At 43.7% G+C, this 17,533-nt stretch overlaps 1 protein-coding gene across 1 annotated transcript in view; it reads right to left on the bottom strand.

Moving 5' to 3' along the window:
* The window catches only part of rxfp2l (relaxin family peptide receptor 2, like), a 139,037-nt gene that overhangs the window by 52,404 nt on the left and 69,100 nt on the right, over nucleotides 1–17,533 (bottom strand). The window contains exons 8-10 of the mRNA XM_070883953.1: nucleotides 9,974–10,045; nucleotides 5,671–5,739; nucleotides 1,508–1,579 (exon numbers count right to left, since the gene is read on the bottom strand). Of these exons, the coding sequence (XP_070740054.1) occupies nucleotides 1,508–1,579; nucleotides 5,671–5,739; nucleotides 9,974–10,045 (213 nt within the window). The remainder of the gene's footprint in view (nucleotides 1–1,507; nucleotides 1,580–5,670; nucleotides 5,740–9,973; nucleotides 10,046–17,533) is intronic.

Below are 17,533 nucleotides of genomic sequence, written 5' to 3'. Positions count from 1 at the left end.
TTCTCCTAGCCCTACAAAAATGAGTGGATCAGCTTTTTTTTTGCCCTGTTTTCAGAGAGGTTTCTTTAAGAGCCACTGGTTTAGTTGCTCACTGCTCAGTTCCAGAGTCTCGGTGCCAAATTTTTTAATCTCATAATACTCATGTGAAGCGCTTTGGGACGTTTCACTATGATAAAGGCGCTATATAAATACAAGTTGTTGTTGTTCAGGTTCCCTTATACAACAGAGAACTATGATTTGCATATGTAAGTGATTATAGGTATGATAGCACAGTGGTTATGTTCCTTTGGCCGTCTGAGGAAAAGAGCGTTTGAAGACCAGGCCCTCAAAACTGCCACCCAAGCTCATGGTCTACAGGACTGTAGTAATACCCACCCTCCTGTATGGCTCAGAGACATGGACCATGTACAGTAGACACCTCAAGTCGCTGGAGAAATACCACCAACGATGCCTCCGCAAGATCCTACAAATCTGCTGGGAGGACTGACGCAACAACATTAGCATCCTTGACCAGGCCAACATCCCCAACATTGAAGCACTGACCACATTTGATCAGCTCCGCTGGGCAGGCCACATCGTATGCATGCCAGACACGAAACTCCCAAAGCAAGCGCTCTACTCGGAACTCCTTCACGGCAAATGAGCCAAAGGTGGGCAGTGGAAACGTTACAGGGACACCCTGAAAGCCTCCCTGAAAAAGTGCAATATCCTCACTGACACCGAGGAGTCCCTGGCCAAAGACCACCTTAAGTGGAGGAAGCGCATCTGGGAGGGCACTGAGCATATAGAAATCAAGTGCAGGCAGCGGAAAGAGAGTGTGGCAAACCTGTCCCACCCACCCTTTCAACAACTATCTGTCCCACCTGTGACGGGGACTGTGGCTCTCGTGCTGGACTGTTCAGCCACCTAAGGACTCATTTTAAGAGTGGAAGCAAGTCTTCCTCGATTCCGAGGGACTGCCTATGATTGATTGATATGTTCCTGGACAAGTAATCTGGAGACTCGAGTTCAAATCCCACCACCGCAGCTGGGGAATCTAAATTTAATTAAATAAATCTTAAATACAAAACTAGTCTCAGTAATGGTGACCATGAAACTACCAGATTGTCATAAAAACTCATCTGGTTCACTGGAAAGCTGCCGTCCTATATGTGACACCAGATGCACAGCAATGTGGTTGATTCATAACTGTCCTCTGAAATGGCCTAGTAAGTCACTCAGTTATATAAGGTGGCTCACCATCACCTGCTCATGGGCAATTAGGGATGGGCAATAAATGCTGGAATTGCCAGCGACGCCCACATCCCATGAATTAATTAAATAAAGTAGATTCCTTTGTGTTTCTGGTGCGAGCAGAGCTCGCCTGTTTCCTGGCTCACATGGGAAAGGAATGGTGAGTGGTGCAATTCAATTTTTAGCTCACTACCGCCTTGCCTGTCTGAAAACAGGGATGAAAATCTTCTCCAATGGGTCTAAAACAGAGGTCTAGCGCCGTAGACATACTCACAGGACAGTAAGCTTGCTGCATGACTGAAATGTTGGCTTCCCGATTGACACAACATTATTCCCTTCCATGTCCCTGTTTCAATTGAAGCAAAGTGTGAAGGTTAGCAGGTATGCAGTACAAGGAAATACATGTTAAAATAATCAATTTGATCCTATCTCATGTTTTTTTTTCACATCACATTCAAATTTTCATTTGATTTTCTCCCTTCATCTCCTAAAAGCACTAACTCATGTTTAGGGTGAAGGTTTATGAGCACTGGAAGCCCTCTAATATATTGTCCATATAGTCTTTTTAACATATGTGATCCTAAAGATTGAATGTCAGAAAGTTTTGCAACTATATGCATGCATGAGTATGTATATATTAGATATATACACATATTTTCCACTCGAAGTCAATGCATAGAAAACTTAGCAAAGACTAGGGAACTTCGTGGTGGGGGAAGGCATATACCCATAGAGCTACTTGGATACCCTCATCAACCCTTTCCTTGGATTAAGCCTTATAGAAATGAATGTCAGGTTACATAGGATTACACACATAGGATATACAGCACAGAAACAGGTCATTCACCCTAACCAGTCCATGCTGCATTTGGCTCCACTTGAGCCTCCTCCCATCTTTCCTCATCTAACTCTATCAGCAACTGGAATCTCCAATGTGTCATATCATAGATCAGCCGAGCATGAAACCCATGATTTCTTGCACAGTGAATTGTTTACTGATCTTAGAAGCGATTTTTGTCCCCTAAGGGGCATAACTTTAAAATTAGAGCTAGGCCATTCAGGATTTAGGTCAGAAAGTACTTCTTCATACAATGGATAGTGGAAATCTGGAACATTCTCCCCCCAAAAGTAGTTGAGGCTAGGGGTCAATTGAAAATTTCACAACTGTGATTGATAGATTTTTGTTAGGCAAGGGTATTAAGGGTTACGGCACCAAGGCGGGTAGATGACGTTAAGATACAGATCAGCTATGATCTAACTGATTCGCGAACAGGCTCAAGGGGCTGAATGGCCTGCTCCTGCCATGTTCCTATTATTTTCTCTATTTTTCTTCGTCTGTCTAGCCTGACTTGTTAGAAGTGAATATGCATATAGATTGGGCTAACCAAACTGGAAACAATACGGTGGAGGAGGATTTCCTGGAGTGCATAAGGGATGGTTTTCTAGACCAATATGTCAAGGAACCAACTAGTGGGGAGGCCATCTTAGACTGGATGTTGTGTAATCAGCACACTACCCCCAATCCCATGTGCTTTAACTTTGCACATTAATCTCTTGTGTGGGACCTTGTCGAAAGCCTTCTGGAAGTCCAAATACACCATATCAACTGGTTCTCCCTTGTCCACTCTAGGATTAATTAGCAATCTTGTTGTGCGAGGCCTCTTGGGGAAGAGTGACCATAATATGGTGGAATTCTACATTAGGATGGAGGATGAAACAGTTAATTCAGAGACCATGGTTCAGAATTTAAAGAAGGGTAACTTTGAAGGTATGAGGCATGAATTGGCTAGGATAGATTGCCGAATGATACTAAGGGGTTGACAGCGGATGGGCAATGGCAGATATTTAGAGACCGCATGGATGAACTACAACAATTGTACATCCCTGTCTGGCGTAAAAATAAAAAAGGGAAGGTGGCTCAACCGTGGCTATCAAGGGAAATCAGGGATAGTATTAAAGCCAAGGAAGTGGCATACAAATTGGCCAGAAATAGCAGCGAACCCGGGGACTGGGAGAAATTTAGAACTCAGCAGAGGAGGACAAAGGGTTTGATGAGGGCAGGGAAAATGGAGTACGAGAGGAAGCTTGCAGGGAACATTAAAATGGACTGAAAAAGCTTCTATAAATATGTAAAGAGAAAAAGGTTAGTAAAGACAAACGTAGGTCCCCTGCAGTCAGAATCAGGGGAAGTCACAATGGGAAACAAATAAATGGCAGACCAATTGAACAAGTACTTTGGTTCGGTATTCACTAAGGAGGACACAAACAACCTTCCGGATATAAAAGGGGTCAGAGGGTCTAGTAAGAAGGAGGAACTGAAGGAAATCCTTATTAGTTGGGAAATTGTGTTGGGAAAATTGATGGGATTGAAGGCCAATAAATCCCCAGGGCATGATGGTCTGCATCCCAGAGTACTTAAGGAGGTGGCCTTGGAAATAGCGGATGCATTGAGAGTCATTTTCCAACATTCCATAGACTCTGGATCAGTTCCTATGGAGTGGAGGATAGCCAATGTAACCCCACTTTTTAAAAAAGGAGGGAGAGAGAAAACAGGAAATTTATAGACTGGTCAGCCTGACATCGGTAGTGGGTAAAATGATGGAATCAATTATTAAGGATGTCATAGCAGCGCATTTGGAAAGAGGTGACATGATAGGTCCAAGTCAGCATGGATTTGTGAAAGGGAAATCATGCTTGACAAATCTTCTGGAATTTTTTGAGGATGTTTCCAGTAGAGTGGACAAGGGAGAACCAGTTGATGTGGTGTATTTGGACTTCCAGAAGGCTTTCGACAAGGTCCCACACAAGAGATTAATGTGCAAAGTTAAAGCACATGGGATTGGGGGTAGTGTGCTGATGTGGATTGAGAACTGGTTGGCAGACAGGAAGCAAAGAGTAGGAGTAAATGGGTACTTTTCAGAATGGCAGGCAGTGACTAGTGGGGTACCGCAAGGTTCTGTGCTGGGGCCCCAGCTGTTTACATTGTACATTAATGATTTAGACGAGGGGATTAAATGTAGTATCTCCAAATTTGCGGATGACACTAAGTTGGGTGACAGTGTGAGTTGCGAGGAGGATGCTATGAGGCTGCAGAGTGACTTGGATAGGTTAGGTGAGTGGGCAAATGCATGGCAGATGAAGTATAATGTGGATAAATATGAGGTTATCCAATTTGGTTGTAAAAACAGAGAGACAGACTATTATCTGAATGGTGACAGATTAGGAAAAGGGAAGGTGCAACGAGAGTTGGGTGTCATAGTACATCAGTCATTGAAGGTTGGCATGCAGGTACAGCAGGCGGTTAAGAAAGCAAATGGCATGTTGGCCTTCATAGCGAGGGGATTTGAGTACAGGGGCAGGGATGTGTTACTACAGTTGTACAGGGCCTTGGTAAGGCCACACCTGGAGTATTGTGTACAGTTTTGGTCTCCTAACTTGAGGAAGGACATTCTTGCTATTGAGGGAGTAGAGCGAAGGTTCACCAGACTGAATCCTGGGATGGCGGGACTGATATATCAAGAAAGACTGGATCAACTGGGCTTGTATTCACTGGAGTTCAGAAGAATGAGATGGGATCTCATAGAAACGTTTAAAATTCTGACGGGTTTAGACAGGTTAGCTGCAGGAAGAATGCTCCCAATGTTGGGGAAGTCCAGAACCAGGGGTCACAGTCTAAGGATAAGGGGTAAGCCATTTAGGACCGAGATGAGGAGAAACTTCTTCACCCAGAGAGTGGTGAACCTGTGGAATTCTCTACCACAGAAAGTTGTTGAGGCCAGTTCGTTAGATATATTCAAAAGGGAGTTCGATGTGACCCTTTTGGTTAAAGGGATCAAGAGGTATGGAGAGAAAGCAGGAATGGGGTACTGAAGTTGCACGATCAGCCATGAACTTATTGAATGGTGGTGCAGGCTCGAAGGGCTGAATGGCTTACTCCTGCATCTATTTTCTATGTTTCTATGTTTCTATGAAAAGGGACAATGCACAGACTTCAGTCAGCTGCTGCAGTGCCTTACATAATGAGCAGCTATGATGTGCCTGGGTCTATCGAAGTTGTAGCTTTCTTCCAATTCTCCTTCAGTGAGAAATTACCAAGAACATAAACCCACAGGGATGCTCCTGCCCTTAGCCAAGAGCAAGATTTCAGTAATGTGGAGTGGAATAATCACACATATTTGCTATATGATATCATGCATATAGGTACTTCAATGTAACTATCACTGCACATTCGATTTCTTATCTCATTGTGCTTTTTAAGGAAATAATGAGGGACAGTTTAACATGAATGGCGCCCAATCGCTAAGAATGCAGATGAGAACAAGACAATGGGTCCTCCACAGTCCATATATGACCACTCATTATCTGTACATGGTTCAGTCAGCTTTCTAACAGTATTAAATGTTTTATAAGGCAAATGCTGCATAGTCTCATACTTACAGCCAATTCAGTTTTGGAAGTATTGTGCAGATGTTGGGAATATGATCCAATGAATTGTTCATCATATACCTAAAGAAAGAAAAGGACACTTTTATTTTAAAGAATTCTGTACTTAAATTTTAAACTGTGCTGAGTTGAAACATTTGGCCAGATCTTGCTGAACCGTTAATCTCGTGGTGTATGTCCTGAGTTAGACTTTTTCCCTACACCCTTCAGCTCAAAAATGTTTTGCGGCATAATTTTCTGGAAATGCGAGGTTATAACGGCATAGTGAGGGCAACGGAGCATCTGGGTTCTTAGTGAACAGCGGGACTAACAGCATATCTCCTTATCCAACTGTCCCATCAACATCCTGGGGGTCACCATTGACCAGCCACATAAATACTGTAGCAACAAGAGCAGGTCAAAGGCTGGGTATTCTGTGGCGAGTGTCTCACCTCCTGACTCTGCAAAACCTTTCCACCATCTATAAAGGCACAAGTCAGGAGTGTGATGGAATACTCGCCACTTGCCTGGATGAGTGCAGCTCCAACAACACAAGAAGCTGGACACCATCCAAGACAAAGCAGCTCGCTTTATTGGCATCCCATTCACCACCTTAAACATTCACTCTCTCCACCACCGGCGCACTGTGGCTGCAGTGTGTACCATCTACAAGGTGCACTGCAGCAACTCGCCAAGCTTTCTTCGACAGCACTGCCCAAACCCATGACCTTTACCACCTAGAAGGACAATGCAGCAGGCACATGGGAACACCACCACCTCCACGTTCCCCTCCAAGTCACACATCATCCTAACTTGGAAGTATATCGCCATTCCTTCATCATCGCTGGGTCAAAATCCTGGAACTCCCTCCCAAATAGCACTGTGGGAGTACCTTCACCACACAGACTGGAGCAGTTCAAGGCGGCAGCTCACTACCATCTTCTGAAGGGCAATTAGGGAAGGGCAAAAATGCTGGCCTTGCCAGCCATGCCTACATCCCAGGAACGAATAATTAAAAAAAAATTAAGGATTGAGAAAGAAACAGAGGAACCACTGAGAAGGTGAATTAAAGTGGGTGAATTAGAATCATACCAGGTACAGAAAGAGTAATGATGAAAGGGAAAGAATAATTGGATTAAGAGAAAAAAAAGACAGAATGGAAAAGTAGGAAAAACATTAATATTTAAAGTTTGACATATTAAAATCTCTAACAACAATTTGCTACCTGCAATTTGATTTGCCTATCTTGGGCAGAATGTGGTAAAGTGACATTTATGATAGACATAAGTGAGTCTGTTACTGTACATGATATGGAAAGATGGCTGAAAGGTGGTTTGAGATTTGTGCTGATGCAAATATTTGTTAATACATTTAAAGATAACTTCAGTATTTTCCAACGTTAAGTCAAAAAGTAAAGCTTTCCACATGTTCGAGAATAGGATCAGCGTCAAGATTTAGTAAGTGTCGTTCATTCTTCAGAACTGATAAAAGGGAATTCTGAAAGATTTTCAAATGGCAGTTTATTTGGGGGAAAATCATTGCAAATACTAGTAGATCTCCTGTGGGTGGGTGGTCTAGGACCTGGAGTACAAGTTCCTATCTGATCCTGCCCCCCGTGCCCCCCCACCATTGTATCTCCCTACTCCCCACAGTGTGCAGGTCACATCCCCTTCAGTGTTGTGCAGGATTATTATTCCTTATCCTTGAATAGTATGTACCATTATCACACCCTTCCTTCTGTTTTTAGCAGAAATATTACTCCTCGTCTGCAGACTGCAGGATTACCCCCTTTGTTTGAGTTGTACAGATTTATTATTCCAATCCCTTCCAGAGTATGCAGCCTTGTAGCATTATTACCACTTCTCCTCCCAGAATGTGCAAGACTATTTCTCACTTGCTCAACAGCCTGCAGAATTATTACTCCAAGTAACAGTTTGTCTAAATTGGTAACACTTTTACTTTTCAAGTGAAAGGCTGTGGATTCAAGCCCCACTATAGATTTAGGCACATCATTGAGGCTGATTGATATTACATGAAACCTAAGGTGCCATTTTTTGGGTGAACTATTAAATGTGAGCCCTCAGTTGCTCAGGTGGATGTAATCCCATGATGAAAGGTCTTCGACTTGAAAGGTGAACTTTGTTTCTCTCTTCACAGATGTTGCCTGACCTGCTGAGTATTTCCAACATTTTCTGCTTTTAATTTCAGATTTCCAACATCTGCAGTAGTTTGCTTTTGTAATCCCACAACTCTATTTGAAGAATAGTAACACGTTTTCCTGGTGCCCTGGCCAATATTCCTGCTTCAACCAATGGCACTAAACCACATTAACTGCTCATTCATTTGTTGTTTGAGATTTTGCTATGCACAAATTGGCTGCTGTATTTGTCGATGGAACAATGACTGCACGCCAAATGAATCCATTGGTTTTAAATTGCCCCTTCCATAACATACAAAATTATTACTCACTCTCCTTCCATAGATTGCAGCAGGATTATTAACCCAATTAGTTCCGTAATGTGTTGTTATTACCCCGATTCCTCTTACAGCATTATTACTCTCCTTTGCAGCGGAGATTTACTAGAATGGTACCAGGAATGAAGAGATCTCAGTTATGTGAAGAGACTAGAGATGCTGAGTTTGTTCTCCTTCGAACAGAGAATGTTAAGGAGAGAATTAATAGAGGTGTTCTAAATCATGTTGCGAATTGTCTGGTTCAGCCTCAGACAGATGTTAGGGAGAGGGATGGAGTTGGTGGCTAGGGAGCGGGGTTTGTGGTGGTGACCAAAGACAATGACTTCAATCTGCCCAATATTTAGTTGGAAGAAATTTCTGCTCATTCAGTACTGGATGTCGGGCAAGCAGTCTGACAGTTTAGAGACCGTGGAAGGGTCGAAAGAAGTGATGGTGAGGTAGAGCTGGGTGTTGTCAGCGGACATGTGGAAACTACCACTGTGTTTTCAGATGATGTTGCTGAGGGGCAGCATGTATATGAGAAATAGGAGAGTGTCAAGGATAGACCCTTGGGGGCCACCAGAGCTAATGGTGCAGGAGCAGGAAGAGAAGCCATTACAGGTGATTATCTGGCTATGATCAGATAGATAAGAATAAGTGAGTTATGATGATCTGGAATGCAGTGGCTGAAAGATAGAAGCATATTCATAAGAACATAAGAAATAGAAGCAGGAGAGGGCCATTTGGTCCCTCGTGCTTGCTACGTCATTTAATAAGATCATGGCTGATCTGAGCATGGACTCAGCTCCACTTCCCTGCCCGCTCCCCATAACTCTTTATTCCCTTATCGCTCAAAAATCTGTCTATCTCTCCCTTAAATATATTTAATGACCCAGCCTCCACAGCTCTCTGGGGCAGAGAATTCCACAAATTTACAACCCTCAGAGTGAAGAAATTCCTCCTCATCTCAGTTTTAAATGGGCGGCCCCTTATTCTGAGACTATGTCCCCTAGTTTTAGTTTCCCCCGATGTGGAAATATCCTCTCTGCATCCATCTTATAGAATCCCCTCATTATCTTATATGTTTCGATACGATCACCTCTCATTCTTCTGAACTCCAATGAGTATAGGCCCAACCGACTCAACCTATCTTCATAAGTCAACCCCCTCAACTCCAGAATCTTCTCTGAACAGCCCCCAATGCAAGTACATCCTTCCTTAAATACGGAGACCAAAACTATCCGCAATACTCCAGGTTTGGCCTCACCAATACTCTGTACAGTTGTAGCAGGACTTCTCTGCTTTTATATTCTATCCTCCTTACAATAAAGGCCAACATTCCATTTGCTTTCCTGATTACTTGCTGTACCTGCATACTAACTTTTTGTATTTCATCCACAAAGACCCCCAGGTCGCTCTGTACTGCAGCACTTTGCAATTTTTCTTCATTTAAATTATAACTTGCTTTTCTATCAATAGTAACTTTCAAAAGGGAATTGGATAGCTCCCCATTAATTTTGGGGCCTATGATTCTAACAATTCGAATGTAACTTGACTACCAATGGGAACAGCCCAGTTTTATTATTATGCCATTGAAGACTTCTAGTTCTTGTGTAAAGCACAACTTCAATTAAATCATTATTGGTAGAAATGCACCAGGCCACATTGTACAAATCCATGTACTGCAATACAAAACCAATGATACATAACTGTCATGTCCAAAAGTTATACAATTCACATTTAAGAGTCCTGTCTATACTGGACAGAGAAAGGACTACCAGGCTTCCATAGCGCTGCCATGCTGATCTGTTATAAGTAAAATATTTACAATAAGAAAAGGAGCAGTCAATCATTAACGACTTACAGGAAGAAGAGAGAATTCAGGCCGACAAAGGACTTTTGTGTGATACTTCTTATCAAATTGTTGTCCAAAATGCTGGAACAGAAGAGAATATCTTGTAAATATTCATAGTTATTTACAATGCAGCATTCTAATGCACACACCATGGGCTAGATTTTCCACTTTTTTTGCATGCTTAACACCCACTTAACGTCCATTTTACCGCTGAAATGATATATAATGCCCATTTAGCCACAAAATGGAAAATGACGGGCATTTTTCAGAAACTTATCGGCGAGTGTTACTTTCCCCATGTGCGTAACGCCGGGAAAATAAAATACCGCCCGCCCACTTTTTTGGGGCGGAATCATCAGAATGGGTAAAATCAACGCCCATAATATCGGCCAGCGTTAGTTTCCGCATGGAATTAACGCCGAGATTCAATAATACCGCCCGCCCATTTTTTTTCACTTTCACCACCTCGCACACATATCGCCCACAATATTGCTCGCCCCAAAAACCGCCGAGAAAAAATGGAACTAACTGGAACTACTCACAGCGTTATAGAAACATAGAAAATAGGTGCAGGAGTAGGCCATTCAGCCCTTCAAGCCTGCACCGCCATTCAATAAGATCATGGTTGATCATTCTTTCAGTACCTCTTTCCTGCTTTCTCTCCATACCCCTTGATCCCCTTAACCGTAAGGGCCATATCTAACTCCCTCCTGAATATATCCAATGAACTGGCATCAACAACTTTCTGCAGCAGGGAATTCCACAGATCAACAACTCTCTGAGTGAAGAAGTTTCTCCTCATCTCAGTCCTAAACGGCCTACCCCTTATCCTAAGAATATGTCCCTTGATTTTGGACTTGCCCAACATAGAGAACATTCTTCCTGCATCTAACCTGTCCAGTCGTGTCAGAATCTTATATGTTTCTATGAGATCCCCTCTCATCCTTCTAAACGCCAGTGAATAAAGGCCCAGTTGATCCAGTCTCTCCTCATATGACAGCCCAGCCATCCCTGGAATCAGTCTGGTGAACCTTCGCTGCACTCCCTCAATAGCAAGAACGTCCTTCCTCAGGCTAGGAGACCAAAACTGAGCACAATATTCCAGGTGAGGCCTCACTAAGGCCCTGTACAACTGCAGTCAGATCTCCCTGCTCCTATATTCAAATCCCCTGTCTATGAAGGCCAACATACCATTTGCCTTCTTTACCGCCTGCTGTACCTGTGTGCCCACTTTCAGTGACTGATGAACCATGACACCCAGGTCTCGTTGCACCTCCCCTTTTTCTAGTCTGCCACCATTCAGATAATATTCTGCCTTTGTGTTTTTGCTCCCAAAATGGATAACCTCACATTTATCCACATTATACTGAATCTGCCATGTATTTGCCCACTCACCTAATCTGTCCAAGTCACCCTGCAACCTCTTAGCGTCCTCCTCACAGCTCACACCTCCACCCAGTTAAGTGTCATCCGCAAACTTGGAGATATTACACTCTATTCCTTCATTCAAATCGTTAATGTATATTGTAAAGAGCTGGGGTCCCAGCACTGAGCCCTGCGGCACCCCACTAGTAACTGCCTGCCATTCTGAAAAGGACCCGTTTATTCCAACTCTCTGCTTCCTGTCTGCCAACCAGTTCTCTATCCACGTAAGTACATTACCCCCAATACCATGCGCTTTAATTTTGCACAACAATCTCTTGTGTGGGACCTTGTCAAAAGCCTTTTGAAAGTCCAAATACACCACATCCACTGGTTCTCCCTTGTCCACTCTACTAGTTACATCCTCAAAAAATTCCAGAAGATTTGTCAAGCATGATTTACCTTTCATAAATCCATGCTGACTCAGTCCGATCCTGTCACTGCTTTCCAAATGGGCTGCTATTTCATCCTTAATGATTAATTCCAACATTTTCCCTACCACTGATGTCAGGCTAACCCACTTCCTCTTTCCCTCCTTTTTTAAAAAGTGGTGTTACATTAGCTACCCTCCAGTCCATAGGAACTGATCCAGAGTTGATAGATTGTTGGAAAATGATCACCAATGCATCCACTATTTCTAGGGCCACTTCCTTAAGTACTCTGGGATGCAGACTATCAGGACCCGGGGATTTATCGGCCTTTAATCCCATCAATTTCCCGAACACAATTTCCCACCGAATAAGGATATCTTTCAGTTCCTCATTCTCACTTGACCCACTGTCTCCTAGTACATTCGGAAGGTTATTTGTATCTTCCTTTGAGAAGACAGAACCAAAGTATTGGTTCAATTGGTCTGCCATTTCTTTGTTCTCCATTATAAATTCACCTGAATCCGACTGCAAGGGACCAACGTTTGTCTTTACTAATCTCTTTCTCTTCACATATTTATAGAAGCTTTTGCAGTCAGTTTTTATGTTCCCTGCAAGCTTCCTCTCGTACTCTATTTTCCCGCTCTTAATTAAACCTTTAGTCCTCCTCTGTTGAATTATAAAGTTCTCCCAGTCCTCAGGTTTGTTGCTTTTTCTAGCCAATTTATATGTCTCTTCCTTGGTTTTAACACTATCCTTAATTTCCCTTGTTAACCATGGTTGAGCCACCTTCCCAGTTTTATTTTTACTCCGGATAGGGATGTACAATTGCTGAAGTTCATCCATGTGATCTTTAAATGTTTGTCATTGCTTATCCACCATCAACACTTTAAGTATCGTCTGCCACTCTATTCTAGCCAATTCACACCTCATACCGTCGAAGTTACCTTTCCTTAAGTTCAGGACCCTAGTTTCCGAATTAACTTTGTCACTCTCCATCTTAATAAGGAATTCAACCATATTATGGTCACTTTTCCGCAAAGGGCCTCGCACAACAAGATTGCTAATTAGTCCCTTCTCATTACACATCACCCAGTCGAGGATGGCCAGCTCTCTGGTTGGTTCCTCAACATATTGGTCTAGAAAACCATCCCTAATACACTCCAGGAAATCCTCCTCCACCGCATTGCTACCAGTTAGGTTAGCCCACGTGCTAGTCAGAGTAGGAATCGCAGGATAGCTCAGATGAATACGTGGCTTGAGCAGTGGTGCAGCAGGGAGGGATTCAAATTCCTGGGGCATTGGGACCAGTACAAACTGGACGGTCTGCACCTAGGCAGGACCGGAACCAATGTCCTAGGGGGAGTGTTTGCTAATGCTGTTGGGGAGGAGTTAAACTAATATGGCAGGGGGATGGGAACCAATGCAGGGAGACAGAGGGAAGCAAAATGGAGACAGAAGCAAAAGACAGAAATGAGATGAGTAAAAGTGGAGGGCAGATAAACCCAAGGCAAAAAACAAAAAGGGCCACTTTACAGCAAAATTCTAAAGGGTCAAAATGTGTTAAAAAGGCAAGCCTGCAGGCTCTGTGCCTCAATGCGAGGAGTATTCGGAATAAGGTGGATGAATTAACTGTGCAGATAGCAGTTAACGGATACGATGTGGTTGGCATCACGGAGACATGGGTCCAGTGTGACCAAGGCTGGGAACTCAACATCCAAGGGTATTCAACATTTAGGAAAGATAGACAGAAAGGAAAAGGAGGCGGGGTGGCGTTGCTGGTTAAAGAGGAAATTAATGCAATTGTAAGGAAAGACATTAGCTTGGATGATGTGGAATAGTATGGGTGGAGCTACGGAATACCAAAGGGCAGAAAACGCTAGTGGGAGTTGTGTACAGACCTACAAACAGTACTGGTGATGTTGGGGAGGGCATAAAACAGGAAATTAGGGGTGCATGCATTAAAGGTGCAGCAGTTATCATGGGTGACTTTAATATGCATATAGATTGGGCTAACCAAACTGGAAACAATACAGTGGAGGAGGATTTTCTGGAGTGCATAAGGGATGGTTTTCTAGACCAATATGTCGAGGAACCAACCAGGGGGGAGGCCATCTTAGACTGGGTGTTGTGTAATGAGAGAGGATTAATTAGCAATCTCGTTGTTCGAGGCTCCTTGGGGAAGAGTGACCATAATATGGTGGAATTCTACATTAGGATTGAGAAGGAAACAGTTAATTCAGAGACCATGGTTCAGAACTTAAAGAAGGATAACTTTGAAGATATGAGGCATGAATTGGCTAGGATAGATTGGTGAATGATACTTAAGGGGTTGACAGTGGATGGGCAATGGCAGTCATTTAGAGACCGCATGGATGAACTAAAACAATTGTACATCCCTGTCTGGCGTAAAAATAAAAAAAAGAAGGTGGCTCAACCGTGGCTATCAAGCGTATTCAGGGATAGTATTAAAGCCAAGGAAGTGGCATACAAATTGGCCAGAAAGAGCAGTGAACCCAGGGACTGGGAGAAATTTAGAACTCAGCAGAGAAGGACAAAGGGTTTGATTAGGGCAGGGAAAATAGAGTACGAGAGGAAGCTTGCAGGGAACATTAAGACGGACTGCAAAAGCTTCGATAGATATGTAAAGAGAAAAAGGTTAGTAAAGACAAACGTAGGTCCCCTGCAGTCAGAATCAGGGGAAGTCATAACTGGGAACAAAAAAATGGCAGACCAATTCAACAAGTACTTTGGTTCGGCATTCACTAAGGAGGACACAAACAACCTTCCGGATATAAAAGGGGTCAGAGGGTCTAGTAAGAAGGAGGAACTGAGGGAAATCCTTATTAGTCGGGAAATTGTGTTGGGGAAATTGATGGGATTGAAGGCCGATAAATCCCCAGGGCCTGATGGTCTGCATCCCAGAGAACTCAAGGAGGTGGCCTTGGAAATAGCGGATGCATTGACAGTCATTTTCCAACATTCCATAGACTCTGGATCAGTTCCTATGGAGTGGAGGGTAGCCAATGTAACCCCACTTTTCAAAAAAGGGAGAGAAAACACAGGGAATTAGACCGGTCAGCCTGACATCGGTAGTGGGTAAAATGATGGAATCAATTATTAAGGATGTCATAGCAGCGCATTTGGAAAGAGGTGACATGATAGGCCCAAGTCAGCATGGATTTGTGAAAGGGAAATAATGCTTGACAAACCTTCTGGAATTTTTTGCGGATGTTTCCAGTGGAGTGGACAAGGGAGAACCAGTTGATGTGGTGTATTTGGACTTTCAGAAGGCTTTTGACAAGGTCCCACACAAGAGATTAATGTGCAAAGTTAAAGCACATGGGATTGGGGGTTGTGTGCTGACGTGGATTGAGAACTGGTTGTCAGACAGGAAGCAAAGAGTAGGAGTAAATGGGTACTTTTCAGAATAGCAGGCAGTGACTAGTGGGGTACCGCAAGGTTCTGTGCTGGGGCCCCAGCTGTTTACATTGTACATTAATGATTTAGACGAGGGGATTAAATGTAGTATCTCCAAATTTGCAGATGACACTAAGTTGGGTGGCAGTGTGAGCTGCGAGGAGGATGCTATGAGGCTGCAGAGTGACTTGGATAGGTTAGGTGAGTGGGCAAATGCATGGCAGATGAAGTATAATGTGGATAAATGTGAGGTTATCCACGTTGGTGGTAAAAACAGAGAGACAGACGATTATCTGAATGGTGACAGATTAGGAAAAGGGGAGGTGCAACGAGACCTGGGTGTCATGGTACATCAGTCATTGAAGGTTGGCATGCAGGTACAGCAGGTGGTTAAGAAGGCAAATGGCATGTTGGCCTTCATAGTGAGGGGATTTGAGTACAGGGGCAGGGATGTGTTACTACAGTTGTAAAGGGTCTTGGTGAGGCCACACTTGGAGTATTGTGTACAGTTCTGGTCTCCTAACTTGAGGAAGGACATTCTTGCTATTGAGGGAGTGCAGCGAAGGTTCACCAGACTGATTCCCGGGATGGCGGGACTAACATATCAAGAAAGACTGGATCAACTGGGCTTGTATTCACTGGAGTTCAGAAGAATGAGGGGATCTCATAGAAACGTTTAAAATTCTGATGGGTTTAGACAGGTTAGATGCAGGAAGAATGTTTCCAAAGTTGGGGAAGTCCAGAACCAGGGGTCACAGTCTAAGGATAAGGGCTAAGCCATTTAGGATCGAGATGAGAAGAAACTTCTTCATCCAGAGAGTGGTGAACCTGTGGAATTCTCTACCACAGGAAGTTGTTGAGGCCAATTCACTAAATATATTCAAAAAAGGAGTTAGATGTAGTCCTTATTACTAGGGGGATCAAGGGGTATGGCGAGAAAGCAGGAATGGGGTACTGAAGTTGCATGTTCAGCCATGAACTCATTGAATGGTGGTGCAGGCTCGAAGGACCGAATGGCCTACTCCTGCACCTATTTTCTATGTTTCTTTGTTTCTATATGTCGATTAAAGTCGCCCATGATTATTGCTGTACCTTTATTGCACACATCCCTTATTTCTTGTTTGATGCTATCCCCAACCTCACGACTACTATTTGGTGGTCTATACACAACTCCCATTAGCGTTTTCTGCCCTTTGGAATTCCACAGCTCTACCCATACCGATTCCACATCATCCAGGCTAATGTCCTTCCTTACAATTGCATTGGTTTCCTCCTGAATCAGCCTCCTTTTCCTTTCTGTCTATCCTTCCTAAATGCTGAATACCCTTGGATGTTGAATTCCCAGCCTTGGTCACCCTTGAGCGATGTCTCCGTGATGCCAATCACATCATATCCGTTAACTGCTATCTGCATAGTTAATTCATCCTCCTTATTCTGAATACTCCTCGCATTGAGGCACAGAGCCTTCACGCTCGTCTTTTTAACACACTTTGCCCCTTTTGAATCTTGCTGCAATGGGGCCCTTTTTGCTTTTTGCCTTGGGTTTCTCTGCCCTTCACTTTTACTATTCTCCTTTCTATCTTTTGCTTCTGCCCCCCTTCTATTTCCCTCTGTCTCCCTGCATAGGTTCCCATCCCCCTGCCATATTAGTTTAACTCCTCTCCAACAGCACTAGCAAACACTCCCCTTAGAACATTGGTTCCGATCCTGCCCAGGTGCAGACCGTCCGGTTTGTACTGGTCCCACCTCCCCCAGAACCGGTCCCAATGCCCCAGGAATTTGAATCCCTCCCTGCTGCACCATTTCTCAAGCCACGTATTCATCTGAGCTATCCTGCTATTCCTACTCTGACTAGCACGTGGCACTGGTAGCAATCCTGAGATTACTACTTTTGAGGTCCTACTTTTTAATTTAACTCCTAGCTCCCTAAATTCGTCTCGTAAGACCTCATCCTGTTTTTTTACCTATATCGTTGGTACCTATATGCATCACAACAACTGGCTGTTCACCCTCCCTTTTCAGAATGTCCTGCACCTGCTCCGAGATATCCTTGACCCTTGCACAAGGGAGGCATCCTACCATTGTGGAGTCTCGGTTGCGGCCGCAGAAATGCCTATCTATTCCCCTTACAATTGAATCCCCTATCACTATCGCTCTCCCACTCTTTTTACCGCCCTCCTGTGCAGCAGAGCCAGCCATGGTGCCATGAACTTGGCTGCTGCTGCTCTCCCCTGATGAGTCATCCCCCTCAACAGTACCTAAAGCGGTATATCTGTTTTGCAGGTTGATGACCGCAGGGGACCCCTGCACTACCCCACCTGCAATGCTCTTCCTGTTGGTCTTCCATTCCCTATCTGGC

The sequence above is a fragment of the Pristiophorus japonicus genome, chromosome 6 (genome assembly GCF_044704955.1).
Source record: "Pristiophorus japonicus isolate sPriJap1 chromosome 6, sPriJap1.hap1, whole genome shotgun sequence".
NCBI lineage: Eukaryota > Metazoa > Chordata > Chondrichthyes > Pristiophoridae > Pristiophorus > Pristiophorus japonicus.
This window is presented reverse-complemented; position numbering and strand designations above follow the sequence as displayed.